Source organism: Manis javanica, chromosome 10 (genome assembly GCF_040802235.1).
Source record: "Manis javanica isolate MJ-LG chromosome 10, MJ_LKY, whole genome shotgun sequence".
In the NCBI taxonomy this organism is placed as follows: Eukaryota; Metazoa; Chordata; class Mammalia; order Pholidota; family Manidae; genus Manis; species Manis javanica.
The window spans coordinates 112606354-112623409 of NC_133165.1; the positions used below are offsets into that span (position 1 = coordinate 112606354).

Sequence of the window (17056 nt, forward strand, 5' to 3'; positions counted from 1 at the left end):
TGGAAGATAATTCAGAAAGGAAGAAGATGAGCATTTATTCAGCACCTGCTCTGAGCTAAACATGTTTGTTAGATACTATGTACATTTATCCTACTTAGCTTCACAACAACTTGTGAGATATAGATACTGAAACTGAGTCTCAAATAAGTTAAGCAAGTGTTTCTAAGTCACATTGCTAGACACTGATGGAGCAAATTTTGAGCCCAGGTCTTCATGACTCCAAAACCAGTGCTTTTTGGTACCACCCAGACTTGAGACTGTCTGTAACACATCTGCTTTGAACTGCTTTCTGCTTTCTTCCCACTTTTCTTAAGCTTCCTCATCTTTCATACGACTGACCCTGGAAGTAAAGGCTAGGTTCTGCAGCAGCCTGAGGTATGTATGTTCCCAAGCAAAATTAGTGGCAAAGGGGCTGATATCAAGTGGAAATTTCTGACTGGTGTGGTTTAGTCATAGGACTATGGGGGAAATGACACTGTCAGAATTGTTCATCAGTTGGTGGTATGGGCTGGACATGCTTCTATAGTTTTTATGTTACCTGGTTCTGGTAAGGCTCTCACTCCATGATACTTGGATGGGCTCCTGTCACAGCAAAACTGGGTAGGCTCTTAGGGATCATTTGTCTAACCCCTTATTTTACAAATGGGGGAACCAAGGCCCTCAGAGGGTAGTGGATACAGTGTCCATCAAGAAAGAGTCATATAGTTGCTGCCAGCCCAGCAATTCCAGAGGAAAAACTTGTTCAAGTAGAGAGGTTGCCACCTCAGTCTGTCTTGTTAGGCTTCTAGAGCAGCCTTCCGTCCCTTCCCGTTTATGATTTGCCACCTGAATCTGCATTTACTTGGCTGGTTCCATTTGTTAACTGCCTACAGCCTGCATGGTGAGTACAATACAGTATCTAGTTCACCTTCTGTATCTCTGAATAAAACACCCAGTGTTAATGAGAGAATACAGGGATCCATCTGGATTCAAAGCCACCGTTTTGGGTATTTGTAGTTCTCCTTGACTGGTCGTCTTGGGTTCAACAGCTTCCTTTCTTTCCTAGTACTCCGCAACCCTTTCCTGACCTAGGAGCACTTCTTTTGTTCATATATTTTATTAAACTGGAGCTTGGTAGCCCTTCCTGATGTATCTTTTCAGTAAAATTTTAGTGAATGCCTATCTGGGTCAAGTGCTTAAGTTACAGTTAGGACACCAAGTTCCATATTTATTTTCGTAGCCACCTCCAGAACTCCTCTACAGGGCTCTGGTTAGAATTTCACTGGGCTCTGACAGAAAACAGTGGTTCCCAGTATATGGCAGGGGTAATGCTATCCCAGCCAAAGTAGCAATGCCCTCTCGCTCTCTCTTCCTCTTCCCCCTTTAAGTCACTCAGCCCTGAACCAGGTGTGTTCCACTTTCTTGTACTACATGTGCCTCAACCTCCTCTCAGCTCCAGAGAAGACAGGACCACCTTCTGAAGAAGGTAAGATGCTGTAGTTTGACCACTCTTGAGGTCTGTGGTGGTCATTTAGAGTCTGGATGCCTTGCTGATTGACTGGGTAATGAGTCAGTAATGATAATAAGATCCCTTTGCTTCAAGCTTAGGGATCATGGAATGATGGAATGAGGAAATTAGACTGACTCCCAGAGAGGTGAGGTAACAATCAGAAAACAATGGAACCCAAGGTTCCTGGACCCCTAAATTGTAAGGGTTGAGGACTCTAAAGCTTACCAAGCACAATTCTTCCTCCTGACCATCTCCCCTGCCCCTTCCTCCTACCAGGCCTCTTGCTCCCTGCTTACTATCTCTGGAGACCTCTGCTCAAAATATCTTGAGCAGCCTGTTCCATTTCTTTGTTCCTTCATTAAAGAAGTAGTTCTTGAGCATCTACTATGTGCCAGACTCTGTTCCAGGTACTGATCATAGAGTTTGGAATACAAAGTCTTGATTTCATGGAATGGGAGAGGCAGACAATAAATACATAGATACAGTGTCAGGAATGCACAGGTGTCATAAAAAAATAAAATTGGGCAAAGGGATTGAGGGTGATGGAGGGAGGAGGTACATGGTAGATAGGGTGGTCAGGGAAAGCCTCCATGAAGAGGTGGCATGTTAGTGGAGGTCTGAGTGCAGTAAAGGAGACCCATGTAGAATCTAGGGAGAGGGAACAGTAGATGCAATGCTGAAAGCTGGAAGGTTTTCCTTTTGTTAGTATTGAGCTGCTGCTGTTTGCCAGGGGAGGTCCAGGTGCTGCTGTGCAGTGACGTACCTTCCCATTTATGATTTACCACCTGAGGCTGCATTTACTTGGTAAATTCCATGATACAGTAATGATTACAATCTTCCCTAAGGGGTTCTTCTGTCCTAGGCCTCTCTCTTGGTATAACATAAAACAATTCAAATCATTGTTTTATTTATTCATTCAACAAACATTAAACCTTCTTTGTGGGTAAGACTTGGTGCTGGCTGTGTTTCATCTTTTTACATTTACGAAGACTGTGCTATCTCCCTCCACTTCCCAAATCTCTCTTTCTCTTTTGTCTTTTCTCAGACACAATGCTGCAGGGAACAGCAGCCCAGGTGGATATTCTCATTCCTTCCAACATGGCTTGGCTCCTAGGTCTCTCACTATACATGCGTCCCCTCTCCGCATGGATATCGGCTCTCTGCCTGTTCAGGTGTGGTCGGCCCACAGAGAGAACAGTTTAAAGACTTCCACCATGGTGGTAGTCTAAGGCCATGTTGGCAGTGCTTCACAGCAGCTCCTTGTGCTTTTGATAGCCCCACTGCTGTCCCCCTCCCATAAATAGGAGGGGCCCCACATATTTGTCCCCTTTGACTCTGAGCTCTTGACAAACTCTGAGGACCAGGGAGAATGGCACACCTTACATGCAGACCGCCTCTTTCTTTTATGTATCAGGAGATAGGACAGGTAGACATGCAAGGCTCAAGGGTGTTAGGTTCATTTTTACTGTAATGATCACAGTGTGCTTTGGTAGAAAAAGCACTCAACTTAGAATTAGGAAAACTGACCTAGCTCTACTATTAAATTGCTGTGGGACATTCTCCATTCTCACCCTGCATTTGACCCTAAGTCCACTGTGCTTGAAGGACATAGTCTTTCATTTGACCTGCAAGTTGGCCCCCTGCTTTCAGTCTCTCATCCAAAAAATCTCCACGTACTGCTGAAAGGATCTGTCTGAAAACCAAGTCTTAACATCTCAACTCCCAGGCCTTCACCCATGGTCTCCAAATATCAGGGAAATTGTCAGACAGTAATGGAGTTTTCTCTGGTTCATGGAGAAATATGGAAAATAATATGGTGAGTTGTCCATAAATTGGCTTTATTCAGATTTTAAGCTCTCAAGTCCTTTTTTTCCATACTCTTTTATTATTAAAATATCCTTTCTTTTATGAAACAGAAGTTTCATAAGAAATCCAGAAATCTGCCCTAAGGATAAAATCCAATTCTTTCCTGGTATTCAGTGTCTCTCACAGTCTAGCTACAAATGATATCACAGAGTTTTACAGTTGCTGACATCCACACCTATTTACTGACCGTTCAGTGAGACTGGACTGCTTGACCCTCCTTAAAGGTGACATGCTCTCATGTGCCTCCCGGCCTCTGAACGCCTTGCTTTCTGTCCCTAGGATTCTTTTCCCTCCCTTCTCTGCGTGTTTTCTGCTCACGCTCCACAGTTCCCTCCCTTTGAGCTTGCCCTCCCCACCCCAGGTGGTGTCAGTCACTCCCTCCTCCATGCTTGAACATGGCAGTGATCACATGTTCTGCAATTGTCTGTCTCATTATCTGTCTTTTCCCACCAGTCACCCATTCTTGGAGGTGGGGCCTGTGTCTCACAGCCTGGGCTGGAGTAGCCACTCAGTGAACATTGGCCAAATGAATGAAGGAAGGAATGTATCCATGTCCTTCCATGTGTCACCATTTGTCCCTTCTGGTAGGCTGAAGGCTGAAGGAAGAGGAGACTGATTTCCTTTATATCCTGTAGGTGCCTTTGCTACCCTGTGCAGTATTGTTCAATTAGCAGGTACTCATTTGCTCATTACCTGTTCTCCTATGTTCTCTCTGTAGCTTTCTTAGCCTGCTTATCTGCTTACCCTCCCCAGAACTCTCTACAGTGTCTGCATTCCTGCAGCATGGGCTGCCCCAGATAAGCAGCAGGAGCTCTGAAAGCCTTGTCTTTCTGTCTGATCGCCAGCATGTGGAGGGAACTGCTCGCCAAAGACAGTACTGCATCCTGCTTCTCTTCTACCTGGCCTACGTACATGAGGACAGGTCAGTGTTTGGAGCTGGTGGCTTACGGTGGGTCCCACATCTGTAGCTCAGTTCTGTTCAGGAAATATTCGCAGAGGCATCCTCTCCAAGCCTGGTATTGGACACTGGGGACACAAAGATAAATGAAGTAGAAATGGGTTGTGTTCCTGAAGTGCTCACAGCTTGGAGGCAGGTCAAGACAGGTGGGTAGTCACAGTGCTGAGAGACAGTCTTAGAGTGCTAATGAGAATTCCTTGGTATTCTTGAGGATGTTGTTTGTGCACAGAAAAAAATTCCAGTAGTTTACTTTGGTTTTAAGAATCACTATACAATCTATTAAAATTATAAAATCAAAGGACTGTTCTACCTTAAGCTTTAAAAAATAATTATTGAGGTAAAATTCATATAATATGAAACTACCCATTTTAAAGTAAACAGTTCAGTGCATTTAGCCTATTCACAGTGTTGTGCAACCACCATCTCTATTTGGTTCCAAAACATTTCCATCACTCTAAAGTAAAGCCTCCTACCCATTAAGCTTATGGTCTTACATTTAGGTCTCCATCCTTTTTGGGTTAATTTTTTATGTCATGTAAGGCAAGGATACAATGTCATTCATTCTTTTACATGTGGATATCCAGTTTTCCCAGCACCATCTGTTGAAAAGGCTGTCCCTTCCCCATTATGTGGTCTTGGCATCCTGGTTGAAAATCATTTGACCAGATATGTAATGGTACCTTACTGTTAACTAAACTTTATTCAAATTTCACCAGTTTTTCCTTTACTGTTTCCTGTTCCAGAACACAATCCAGGATAATGTTTACATTTAGTATCACCATTTAAAAGTGTTTAATTTTGTTAGGTACTTAATCTAATAAGTGAGACATACGCAGGTAGAAAATTTAAAAGGTTTAAAAGGGTACATACCTTTTATACTTTACTCTTTATATAAAAGACTGAAAAGTCAGTCTCCTCACCCCCATCTCCCTTGCATGTACAGCCATAGATGTCTCCCTTCTTCAGAAATAGCCCACCAAACACACAAATGTTTAATGATAAAGAGGGGTGGGCTGGATACCACAGCAGAGACTCTTGAGCCCCAGAATTAGCATCCTTCTCTTTGACTGTGCTGGTCCAGCTGGCAGAAGCTTCACCTCCTAGGTGTGAGTGAGGAGTCTCTGGCCCCTAACAGAGCTTTGCACAAAGCATAGAACCATGTGCTGTGCCTGTGTGACAATGCTTTGTAAGTATATATTAGCACACTCTTTGTGCAAGGTGTCATCAGGCTGTGGACGTGCTGGGGCAGAAAAACAATGACTGAAGGAGGGTGTGGCAAGTCAGGACAGCCATCTCTACTTTTCTCACTCAGACTCTGCTTGGCCGACAGGTTTGTCTCAGAGACAGAGTTATTTGTGGCTGTGCAAAGCTTCCTCCTGTCTCTGCAGGACCAGGGCGAGCGTCCCCCTCTGACGGTCTTCAGAGCCTCCATCTATCTGCTTGCAATCTGCCAGGACAAGGATGGTGCACTAGATAAGGTATGGACCACAAGGCCTGGGGCTGTTCCTCTTCCTCCTTCACCTCTTTACATCATGGTTCCTTGAGAGACTAAGGATAAATGTATAGAGAAGGGAGGTGACAGAGAGGGATGGAGGGAGGAGAGTGAGAGAGAGAGAGAGAGAGGGAGGTTGGGGATGGTGCTGACACATACATCATTAATTTAGTTAATTCAACAGTTCTGAAGTCCATTCGCAATCTGAATGGTAGGTTTTATAGGAACCATTCCATTTTACAGGTAAGAAAATTAAGACAGGTGAAAGTAACTCTCTCTAGGTCAAACAGTTAACTGATGGGGCAGCCAGGACTCCAACTCTGACCTGACCAACTCCCAAGGCTGTTAGTACCACCTCTGGTCTGTGCAGGAGGAGAGAGGTGTGAGGTATTTCCTTCTGGTAACAGTATGTCAAACAAAGTGGGTTGCTGGGACCTAGATCAGGCTGATCTCAGATCACTTTGATGGTAGTTCTGTGTATACAAGTTCTCTTTCTCTATCTTCTTTTTAAACTGTTGGAGATTAAGAGAATCTTCACTGAACGTCTCACCTTTTTCATTGAAGATTGCTTCTACTCCTCAGATATGGAATCTTCAGCCTCAACCTGAGATACTCTTCCTTCACTGACTATTGATTTTGCCTCTTTTTGATAACTCTTGGGACAAAGTGATGTAAGTCGACCTGGTTTAATTTGAATGGAAGCAGGAAGGTGTAGTGGAAGTGCATGGGTTTTCAATTAAGATAGGCCTAAGTGCATAATTGTCCCATTGTCTCTCTTTTTGTGACCTAGATCCATTGATTCATTAGGGGCTGAAAAATTCTGTCATTCAATCATTGTTTATTAATTGGAATACTTGTATAAAAAGAAGGTTCCCTCATCAACTGTTCAGTTACACTGAATAGTAGATTGTATAGGAAGCATAGGTTGAATCTTTTATTCTTTCCTTTTAACTACCAGCTTTCAAAAAAAATGAGTTAGTTGCCTAGTATTCTCCAAAGGTGACCAAATACATTTTTTTTGGTATCATTATGAGCTCACATAGATTTAAAAATATTTGATGTGCTTCAATCCGCTATAGTTTTTTTCCTGTTGGGGCTCAAATTGTCCTATCTTTGGCCAGCGAGAGCCTATTCAGGGTAGCTCCTCAGTCCTTTTGACATAACTGTAGTAATTTTGGTAGAGTTTGAGCTTCCTAGTATGACAAGATGCTTCAGGCTTATTGGATACACTTCCTGCTCTCCCACTGTCCCTTGAACCTACGCCAGCTACACTTTCAACCTTATATCTCTGAAAACGTGCTTATCAAAGTCATCAACAACAAATAGGCAGCTAAAACCAATAGTCAATATTCAGTCATCATCTTACTTGACTTATCAATAGAATCCCTTTCCTTAAACTGCCTTTACTTGGCATCTAGAATGCCATGTGCTCCTGGTTTTCTTCCCATCTCTCTGGCTGTTCTGTTTCAGTGTCTTTTGCTGATTTTCTCTTACCTCTTTGACTTCTAAGTGTTGTAGTGCCCCAGGGCTCAGTCTTTAATTGCTTCTCTTTTCTCTCTAAATCTACTGCTTTGAGGATCTCATATAGTCTGGCTGAATTAAACAAGATCACTCTGGCTGCTTGGACAGTTGACCAAAGGGATACAGGAGTGGAGGCATGGAAATCCGTTATGCTACAGCAATAATGTAGGCAAGAGATAGTAGAGGAGGTGGTGCAAAGTGTCAGCTTCTAGGTATATTTTGAAGCTAAAGCCAATAGAATCTCATGATGGATCAGTGTGTGTGTGTGGGGGGGTGACAATAGAATAAAAGCATGTTTCCAAAGATTTTGATTCAGAGGGACTGTTGGATTCTTTGGTTCAAAGAATTGTTGGATTGAAATACTAGAGGGAGTAAGCTGGAAAAATAGGAGAGGTAGTGGTAAAGTGGGATGCTTGAATTGGGATTATTGGGGAGGATGCAGTTCTTGGTAGTAAGAAGGTCTTGGTGCTTGACCAAGGGTGTGAATGGCTGAGGCAGGTGGAGGAGATTAGAAGGGAGGAAGTCGAGAATTTAGAAGCCAAGGTTTTAGGACTAGGGAGACAGAAGCAAAAATAGCCTCCACGTGAGAGACTGTAGGCAAAACAGGTTCTTGGAAGAGAATCAAAGCAACAACCTGAAAGGAATATTCAGAGTGGTAAAAAAACACAAAACATAAAATTTACCGTCTTAACCATTTTTAGTGTACAGTTCAGTGGCATTAAGTATATTAATATTGTTGTGCAACTGTCACCACCCTCCATCTCCAAAACTCCTTTCATACTGCAAAACTGAAACTCTATAACCATTAAGCAATGTGGATTGATCACTTGACATGTGCCAGGTGCCATGTGATCCCTGTCAGGGTTGCATTAAATCAAACAAGTTCCCTGCCTTCAGGAAGTACTAGAAGAGACAAAAGATCACGTACAAGACAGGCAGCAGCGGCCATGAGTGCTCTCCTGGAGCTGGAGGCCTGGTCAGGAGCTACAAAAGCACATGGGGAGAGGGATTGTGTCTGATTGTGGTATCAGGAGAAGCTTCATCAAGGAGACAAGGTGGTGAAGGAAGAACTTGGAAGCTAAAAGCAGAGCAAGATTTAAGGTAACAGCAGTGGGAAGTTTCCCAGTCTGTTCCTTCAAGGGAGAAGCCAGTTTGTGTGCCAAAGCTAAGTCATATGGGAGACAGAGGAGAGAAGCTGGAAAGGTAGACTTAAGTCTTTAATAACATGTTCAAACATGCAATTAACAGTCCCATTTACAATAGCATCAAGAAATAAAATCCATAGGAAAAAATTTAACAAGAGAAATTCAAGGACTTGATCACTGAAAATTATAAAACATGACTGAAAGAAATTAAAACCTAAATAAATAGAAAGACATCTGGTATTCATGAATCAGAAGACTTAATAGCCAGTTGTAAGATAAATGAGCTCTGGGGCTATAATGTACATAATGTACAACATGATGATGAAACTAACAATGTTTTGTATACTTGAAAGTTGCTAAAAGAGTAGATCTTAAATGTCATCACAGAAAAAAATTTAACTTTGTGAGGTGATGGATGTTAACTAAACTTATTGTAATCATTTCACAATATATACATATATCAAATCACTATATTGTACACCTTAGACATATAATGTTATATGATAATTATATCTCAAAAAAACTGGAAGGAAAAGATGACTTCATAGTGTTCAAAGAGCAATATTCCCCTGATTGATCTGTAGACTCAACACAATCATGATCAAATCCCAGTTGCCTTTTTTTCTCTTCTGAAATGAATAAGCTGAAACTAACATCCATCTGGAAATGCAAGGAACTCAAAACCCCAAATAGCCAAAACAATCTTGAAAAAGAACAAAGTTGGAGGACTCACATGTCTTCATTTAAACTTACTACAAAGCTATATAAATTTACAAAAGAATTACATACAAATTTTTTTAATTCTGGTATCATTAATGTACAATTACATGAACAACATTATGGTTACTAGACTCCCCCCATCATCAAGTCCCCACCACACACCCCATTACAGTCACTGTCCATCAGCGTAATAAGATGCTATAGAATCACTACTTGTCTTCTCTGTGCTATACTGCTTTCCCCGTGTCCCCCTGCCCCCTACATTAGGAATGCTAATCATAATACCTCTTTTTCCCCCTTATCCCTCCCTTCCCACCCATCATCCCCAGTCCCTTTCCCTTTGGTAACTGTTAGTCCATTCTCGGGTTCTGTGATTCTGATGCTGTTTTGTTCCTTCAGTTTGTTCTTTGTTCTTATACTCCACAGATGAGTGAAATCATTTGGTACTTGTCTTTCTCTGCCTGGCTGATTTCACTGAGCATAATACCTTCTAGCTCCATCCATGTTGTTGCAAATGGTAGGATTTGTTTTCTTCTTATGGCTGAATAATATTCCATTGTGTATATGTACCACATCTTCTTTATCCATTCATCTACTGATGGACATTTAGGTTGCTTCCATTTCTTGGCTATTGTAAATAGTGCTGCGATAAACATAGGGGTGCATCTGTCTTTTTCAAACTGGGCTGCTGCATTCTTAGGGTAAATTCCTAGAAGTGGAATTCCTGGGTCAAATGGAATTTTCATTTTGAGCTTTTTGAGGAACCTCCATACTGCTTTCCACAATGGTTGAACTAATTTACATACCCACCAGCAGTGTAGGAGGGTTCCCCTTTCTCTGCAACCTTGCCAACATTTGTTGTTGTTTGTCTTTTGGATGGTGGTGATCCTTACGGGTGTGAGGAGATACCTCATTGTGCTTTTAATTTGCATTTCTCTGATGATTAGCGATGTGGAGCATCTTTTCATGTGCCTGTTGGCCATTGGAATTTCTTCTTTGGAGAAGTATCTGTTCAGCTTCTCTGCCCATTTTTTAATTGGCTTATTTGCTTTTTGTTTGTTGAGGTGCGTGAGCTCTTTATATATTTTGGATGTCAATCCCTTATCGGATATGTCATTTATGAATATATTCTCCCATACTGTAGGATGTCTTTTTGTTCTACTGATGGTGTCCTTTGCTGTACAGAAGCTTTTTAGTTTGATATAGTCCTATTTGTTCATTTTTGCTTTTGTTTCCCTTGTCCAGGGGACATGTGTTCATGAAATTCATAGAAATTTAACAAAAAGAAATTTATTAGTGTGTTTCTGGTAGAAGGAGAGATATCTAGATCAATGAAACAGAATTGGGAGTCCAAAAATAAACCTATATATTTTTGATAAGGATGCCAAGACAATTCATTGGGGAAACAAGTTTTTTTTTTTAAACAAATGATGCTGGGACAACGGGATATCCACATGCAAAATAATAAAGTTGGACCCTTCATACTATACACAGAAATTAACTCAAAATGGATCAAAGACTAAATGAAAGAGCCAGAACTATAAACTCAAACTGTTAGAATAACATTAAGGAATTTGAACTTTGTTACATGTGTAATGGGGAGGAGGAGAGATATGTTTTTGATAATTTATAAATGATTCAATACATCTGCTCTTTGCTCCCTCTGTGCCAGGCCCTGTGCCAGATGCACAGATTAATCTACTTCAGTCCCTGCCCACAAGCAGCTCAATTCTAGTGTAGAAGTAGACTCGCATGCTGACCATCATGATACACTGTGGTATCACGATAGAGCTGGGTGTCTTAGCCAGGGCACCATTAACGTCTCTTCTGTGGGACGCTGGCCTGTGCATTGTAGGATATTAGGTGGCATCCCTGCTTTCTCCCACTAGGTGCCAGCAGCACTCCCCAAATAAGGATGATCAAAAATGTCTCTAGACATTTCCAAATGTCCCCTGGGGAGCAAAATCACCCCCAGTTGAGAACTACTCTTACAAGGCAAGCACAGTGAGCTTATCATCTCACTAGAGGGCACTGGGATGAGCCAGTGAAGATGTTCTGGAGTATTGAGATGCTAGCACATTTTTCCTGTTATATCTTTACTATGTTTGTTAGGGTCTCTCATGTCCTCTGTAAGGTATATTTAGCTCCTTTCTTTCTTTGCCTCCAGGCTATGGTCAGTGCCATCAGAAAATTCCTAGAGGGCATCGTGGACCTGCACCTAGTCTACACTCACCACCCCCTCCTGCTCAGGTTCTTCCTGTTATATCCAGAGCTGATGAGTAGATTTGGGCACCATGTCCTGGAACTTTGGTTCTCCTGGGAAGATAGCAGCTGTGAGGAGCTGGATAATGTTCCTTCTGCTGGACAGTCCACCCTTCCTGCGAGCTTAGCCGCCCTGTTTCTCATACTCAGAAGCACCCCCAGCATCCTGCTCATTTTGCTAGTAGGTGACCACTCGTTTATTTCTACATGCAGAGATTGTGGGCCTTCTTTCCCTGAGTCCTGGTTTACTGAGGTCAGGAAGCACCTACAGTTGCCAGTTCTGCCCACCTTGTCGCTGTTTCCATGTGAGTGGGAGGTGCCTGGTTTCTCTAAATCCAGATCCATTCCTAAGTCTGATGGAGGTCTGCTCCCCAGAGGATATAACTATGAAATGCTGATCTTACTTGCCATTCTCTCTCACCTCCCTGTCTCCTCTCAAGCAGATTCTGCTAATAAGGGTTTAAAGTCAGAGGAGACCCTTGGTTCATGTAGATGAAGATGCCTGATTGTAGAGGGATTCAGACTTTTTTTTGCCATGATTCACAGCACAATGTTAAATGTGCAGCACACTTCCTCAGGCACACACAGAACTGTCAGGAACCTCAGTGCTTTTTTATATGTAAGACATCCCTATAATTCCTATCAGGTACATCAGTTAGATAAGTCAGCTGCCTTTTGTCTGTAGTTTCTATCATACTGGCTTTAATGTCACCTTGCATATTGGAAAACAAATTAATGACAGTGACATTAGTATAGAGGTAACTGCTGTAATTTGTATATATTTTTTAAAATTTTGGTATCATTAATGTACAATTACATGAGTAATATTATGGTTACTAGACTCCCTCTATTATCAAGTCCCCACCACGTACCCCATTACAATCACTGTCCATCAGCATAATAAGAGGCTATAGAATTACTACTTGTCTTCTCTGTGTTGTACTGCCTTCCCCGTGCCCTGCCCCCCCACCTTATGTGTGCTAATCGTAATGCCCCTTTTCCCCCCTTATCCCTCCCTTCCCACCCATCCTCCCCAGTCCCTTTCCCTTTGGTAACTGTTAGTCCATTCTTGGGTTCTGTGAGTCTGCTGCTGTTTTGCTCCTTCAGTTTTTTCTTTGTTCTTATACTCCACAGATGAGTGAAATCATCTGATACTTGTCTTTCTCTGCCTGGCTTATTTCACTGAGCATAATACCCTCTAGCTCCATCCATGTTGTTGCAAATGGTAGGATTTGTGTTCTTCTTATGGCTGAATAATATTCCATTGTGTATATGTACCACATCTTCTTTATCTATTCATCTACTGATGGACACTTAGGTTGCTTCCATTTCTTGGCTATTGTGAATAGTGCTGCGATAAACATAGGAGCGCATATGTCTTTTTCAAACTGGGCTGCTGCATTCTTAGGGTAAGTTAAATTCCTAGGAGTGGAATTCCTAGGTCAATGTGTACATTTTTAAAAAGAAAATTATTTGTACATGTGACACTTTGTATTTAGTGAGCCATTACTAGTGGCAGGCCCTAAACGGAAGCATAGGAGACACTTGATTTAGAACCACTGCCCCCAGTGCTAGTCCACCTCCTTGGCTTTCCCTTGTCCAGGAAGAATGATACAGCACATTACAGAAGAGTGGAGATTCCTTTGATGTCATCATCAACAAACATGCTCCCTCTCTTGGCTTTCCTGGAGTGACTGTAGTGGAAATAACACCTCATGTCCTTAGGTGCTGCATCCATTTGTCCATATTCATACATGAATACACACAAGCCCTACTCATATTTAAATCTTCCCTGATCTGTCATCTTGTGAGGTCACACATGTTGACTTGATAGGGACCATATTCATGCTTTGGAGCAGAAGGAAAGGAGAAGGAATGGGTTAAAATAAAGCACCAGTGCAAATACCATTTGACCCGGGAATTCCACTCCTAGGAATTTACCCAAAGAAAACAAGTTCTCAGATACAAAAAGACATATGCACCCCTATGTTTATTGCAGCACTATTTATAATAGCCAAGATATGGAAGCAACCTAAGTGTCCATCAGTAGATGAATGGATAAAGTAGATGTGGTACATATACACAATGAAATATTATTCAACCATAAGAAAGAAACAAATCCTACCATTTGCAACAACATGGATGGAGCTAGAGGGTATTATGCTCAGTGAAATAAGTCAGGCAGAGAGAGACAAATGCCAAATGATTTCCCTCATTTGTGGAGTATAACAACGAAGCAAAACCGAAGGAACAAAATAGCAGCAGACTCACAAAGTCCATGAAGGGACTCTAGGTACCAAAGGGGAGGGGTGGGGGAGGGCAGGTGGGGAGGGCGAGAGAAGGGGATTGAAGGGTATTATGATTAGTACACATGGTGTGAGGGGCTCATGGGAAAGACAGTGTAGCACAGAAAAGACAAGTAGTGACTCTGTGGCATCTTACTACACTGATGGACAGTGACTGCATGGGATATGGGGGGGACTCGATAATATGGGTGAATGTAGTAACCACATTGTTTTTCATGTGGAATCTTCATTAAGAGTGTATGTCAATGATACCTTAATAAAAATAAATAAATAAAGCACCAGTGCATAGAGGAGGAAGGCCACATGAAACCCCAGTGGAGGGACAATGATAGAACTAAGATACTGGATTTTCTTTGCTAGATGCTGTATTCAGAGTCCATTCGTCACACATAGTAGGTACTTATAAATATTTGTTGACTCATTGAATTAGGAGTCTGGACAGGTCTAAAATTCTCTCTCTCAAAAAAAAAGCAGATCATCTAAGAGAGATACTAATTATGGTATCTTTTTTTTTCCTTTTTAAATAGATGAAGAAATAGGTTTCGAGAGATTTGCCCAAGTCACAAGAGTTGAGATTAAAACCCAGATTCCAATTCCTTGTCTTATGTTCTTCCCAGAAAACTGAGCTAACACTAAGAGTAAGAGAAACCAGCCTTGATCCAGTGTTCCACTTAAAGAGAGCACAGGGGATGCAGTGAAGAATTGGATCTAGTCCCTGCCCCTCACCACGAGGGAATCACAACAAACCACGGCTGTCCTAACAGTGTGGCAGTAAAAGCTGGGCAAAGTGCTTGGGTGGCAGGGGGTACAGAGAGGTGTCATCCGTGCTGATCCTCAAAAGGTTTGACAGGTGAAAGGTCTCGGGGAGGATCCTGTCAGGCCAGTACAGCAGCAAGAAAGTGCTTATGTAATTCAGGGACGGCAGGCGGCCTGGTGTGGGTTTGGAGCTTGGAGGGTATGTCACAGGAGATGAGGTTGGGAGAAAGGTAAGGAGAAGCAGGTTTTTTAGAAGCCTTGAATTCAGTTACTCACTTTTTCATCTATCATACATTTTTTTGGTACTTACAAGGCCCTAAGCACTGGGGATAAAAAGATAATTCGGATACTCAGATCCTTGTCCTTGAACAAATCAGATGCTTGTTTTATCTTGGTCCCTTTGTAGAGGCGTATAAAGCATCATTGGAGGGAGAGAATCAGAGAATGGAGAGGCTAGAAAAAATTTCAGCTCATGAAACTGGGCTGTGGGAGTGTAGGAGAGTCTCAGTCCCTCTAGACTTACTCCTGGTTGCTCTGGACATGTTCCACCCAGATCCAGACTCCCACTGGTCTCTGCCCTCCCAACCCTTTCATTTCTCATGTCCTTTCCTTTACAGCCAAACTCCTAGAAGTAGTTTTCTGCTCTCAAAATTGTCACTTCTCACTCATTCCTCTGTTTACTGGTTTCTGCCCCCGTTGCTACTTAAACTCTTCCAGCAGGATCAACAATGATGTCGTTATGGCCAGTTACAGTGGACTTTTTGGTCCTTATCTTACTTGACCTGTTAGCATTTGATGATTGTCCATTCCCTTTTTATTGACACATTCTTGGTTTCAGTAATACCAACTCTCTTAATTTCTCTCCTACTTCCTTGGTGCTCCTCCCAGTCTCCTTGATAGTTTTCTCTCTGGCCAGCACTGGAGAGTTACTGCTCTTTAAGGTTTCATCTTAGGCTCTCTTTTCACTCAGCGCATTGTCCCGGGACTGTTTTATTTGTCACCATGGCTTTGCCTCCTGCCATATGCTAATGACTCAAATCTCTCCCCACTCCTGACCTCTCTCCTGAGCTCCAGACCCATAAAGCTAACATTTCTGTCTACAATAGAGCTCATTATCTTCCTCTCCCAATTCTCCTTCTCAGTCTAGATCTTTCTAGAGTGGCAGCCCTTCCCTAGCTGAAGGCTATTGTTGGACACTAGCTTCAAAGGACTTAAGTATTTAAAAGAAGCAAGCCAAAGAGAAAATGAACCTCAGGAGACCAAATCCTTAGAGTCCCTGTCCCTGTCCCTGCAGCAGGTGCCCCACTCTTTGTTGTGGTGGCCTGGACCTTGTCCTTGAATATGTACCATTCTTGTCACCCCTCCTGCCTGAAGGAGGTTGGGGCAGGGCAGAGAGGAGCCTTGTGCTTCACCAGGCCTACAGCTCAACCAGAAGGAACTGCCCTTAGCGTTCGATATTGCATAGAGGTCCAGGAAGATGAAGGTTTCTCTGAGATTGTTTCCTCATGTGTAACGTGGAGCTAACATAAGGATAAACAAAAGAATATGTAGGAACACTCTTGGTATGCTGTACACCATAGGCTGTATTCACTGGTCATTGACTGACTGAGCCAGATAAAGAATGTTAATCTCAAAGAAGCCTATTGAATTATTAGTTAGTAAGGGTCATGACCATGACTGTGGCCTACAGTTGATGAGTTTTTCACTCAATTAGATCTTAGAAACATTGGTGGTAAAAAAAGGAGTAGTGAGGAATGACTTTGTTTTCTGTTTATATATATAATTCCTACCATTTCTCCCCAGATTTTAGTCACAGACAGGGAAAAGAGTCTAAAAATATGTGTTGGTACCAATTTCTGTTTTTGATATGGGTAATTAACAGCTGAAAACAAAGCTGTTAATTGCCACTCCTATCAATGGGTGGTCTTTCATGTAGGCTGCTTAGATGTGAAAAACAATGATGCCAGAGAAGCTCTGTTCCTTGCTTGGACATATCACCCTGGTGTATTCCCATCCCAGAGTGCTGTACTGTTCTGAGCAGGGCAGACTAAAGAGCGGGCTATGTTCTGCCCAGAACCTTCCCACTGACCCATGTGGTGGAGTGCACACCTTCCCCTGGCATTCATCACACCTACCAAAGGTCAAGTAGCTCCCTTCCCTTTGAACTTTTAAAATGTACCAACTCAAGTTTCTGAGAGACCAGCTCTATTGCAGTCAGGCAGCTACATAGTGATGAAGGCACAGGATCCAGAAACTGGTTTGACTTTGGGCCCTGTGACCTTGGGCAAATCACATCCCCTCTGTGCTTCAGCCTTATACTCTATAAAGTAAGAGGGTTGGATGGAAATGAACTTAGGTTCCCTTTAGCTCTTCCATCCTGTGATCTCCTCCCAGAGATGTTTACAGTGTCTCTCCAAGGTGACAAAAATGAAGCAAACCTCACCTCTGCCCTTCATTAACTTGTAGTATGGTAGCATTTACACTGCTTTCTTGGTAGGCAAACTACTTTATCTGCCCCAGTTCCTCATTTGAAAAATTAAG

At 42.4% G+C, this 17056-nt stretch overlaps 1 protein-coding gene across 1 annotated transcript in view; it reads left to right on the forward strand.

The window, feature by feature from the left end:
* The window catches only part of MEI1 (meiotic double-stranded break formation protein 1), a 66173-nt gene that overhangs the window by 30937 nt on the left and 18180 nt on the right, over positions 1-17056 (forward strand). Inside the window, exons 16-20 of the mRNA XM_073213939.1 lie at positions 315-375; positions 1368-1465; positions 4109-4277; positions 5644-5791; positions 11359-11634. Coding sequence (XP_073070040.1) covers positions 315-375; positions 1368-1465; positions 4109-4277; positions 5644-5791; positions 11359-11634 — 752 coding nt within the window. The remainder of the gene's footprint in view (positions 1-314; positions 376-1367; positions 1466-4108; positions 4278-5643; positions 5792-11358; positions 11635-17056) is intronic.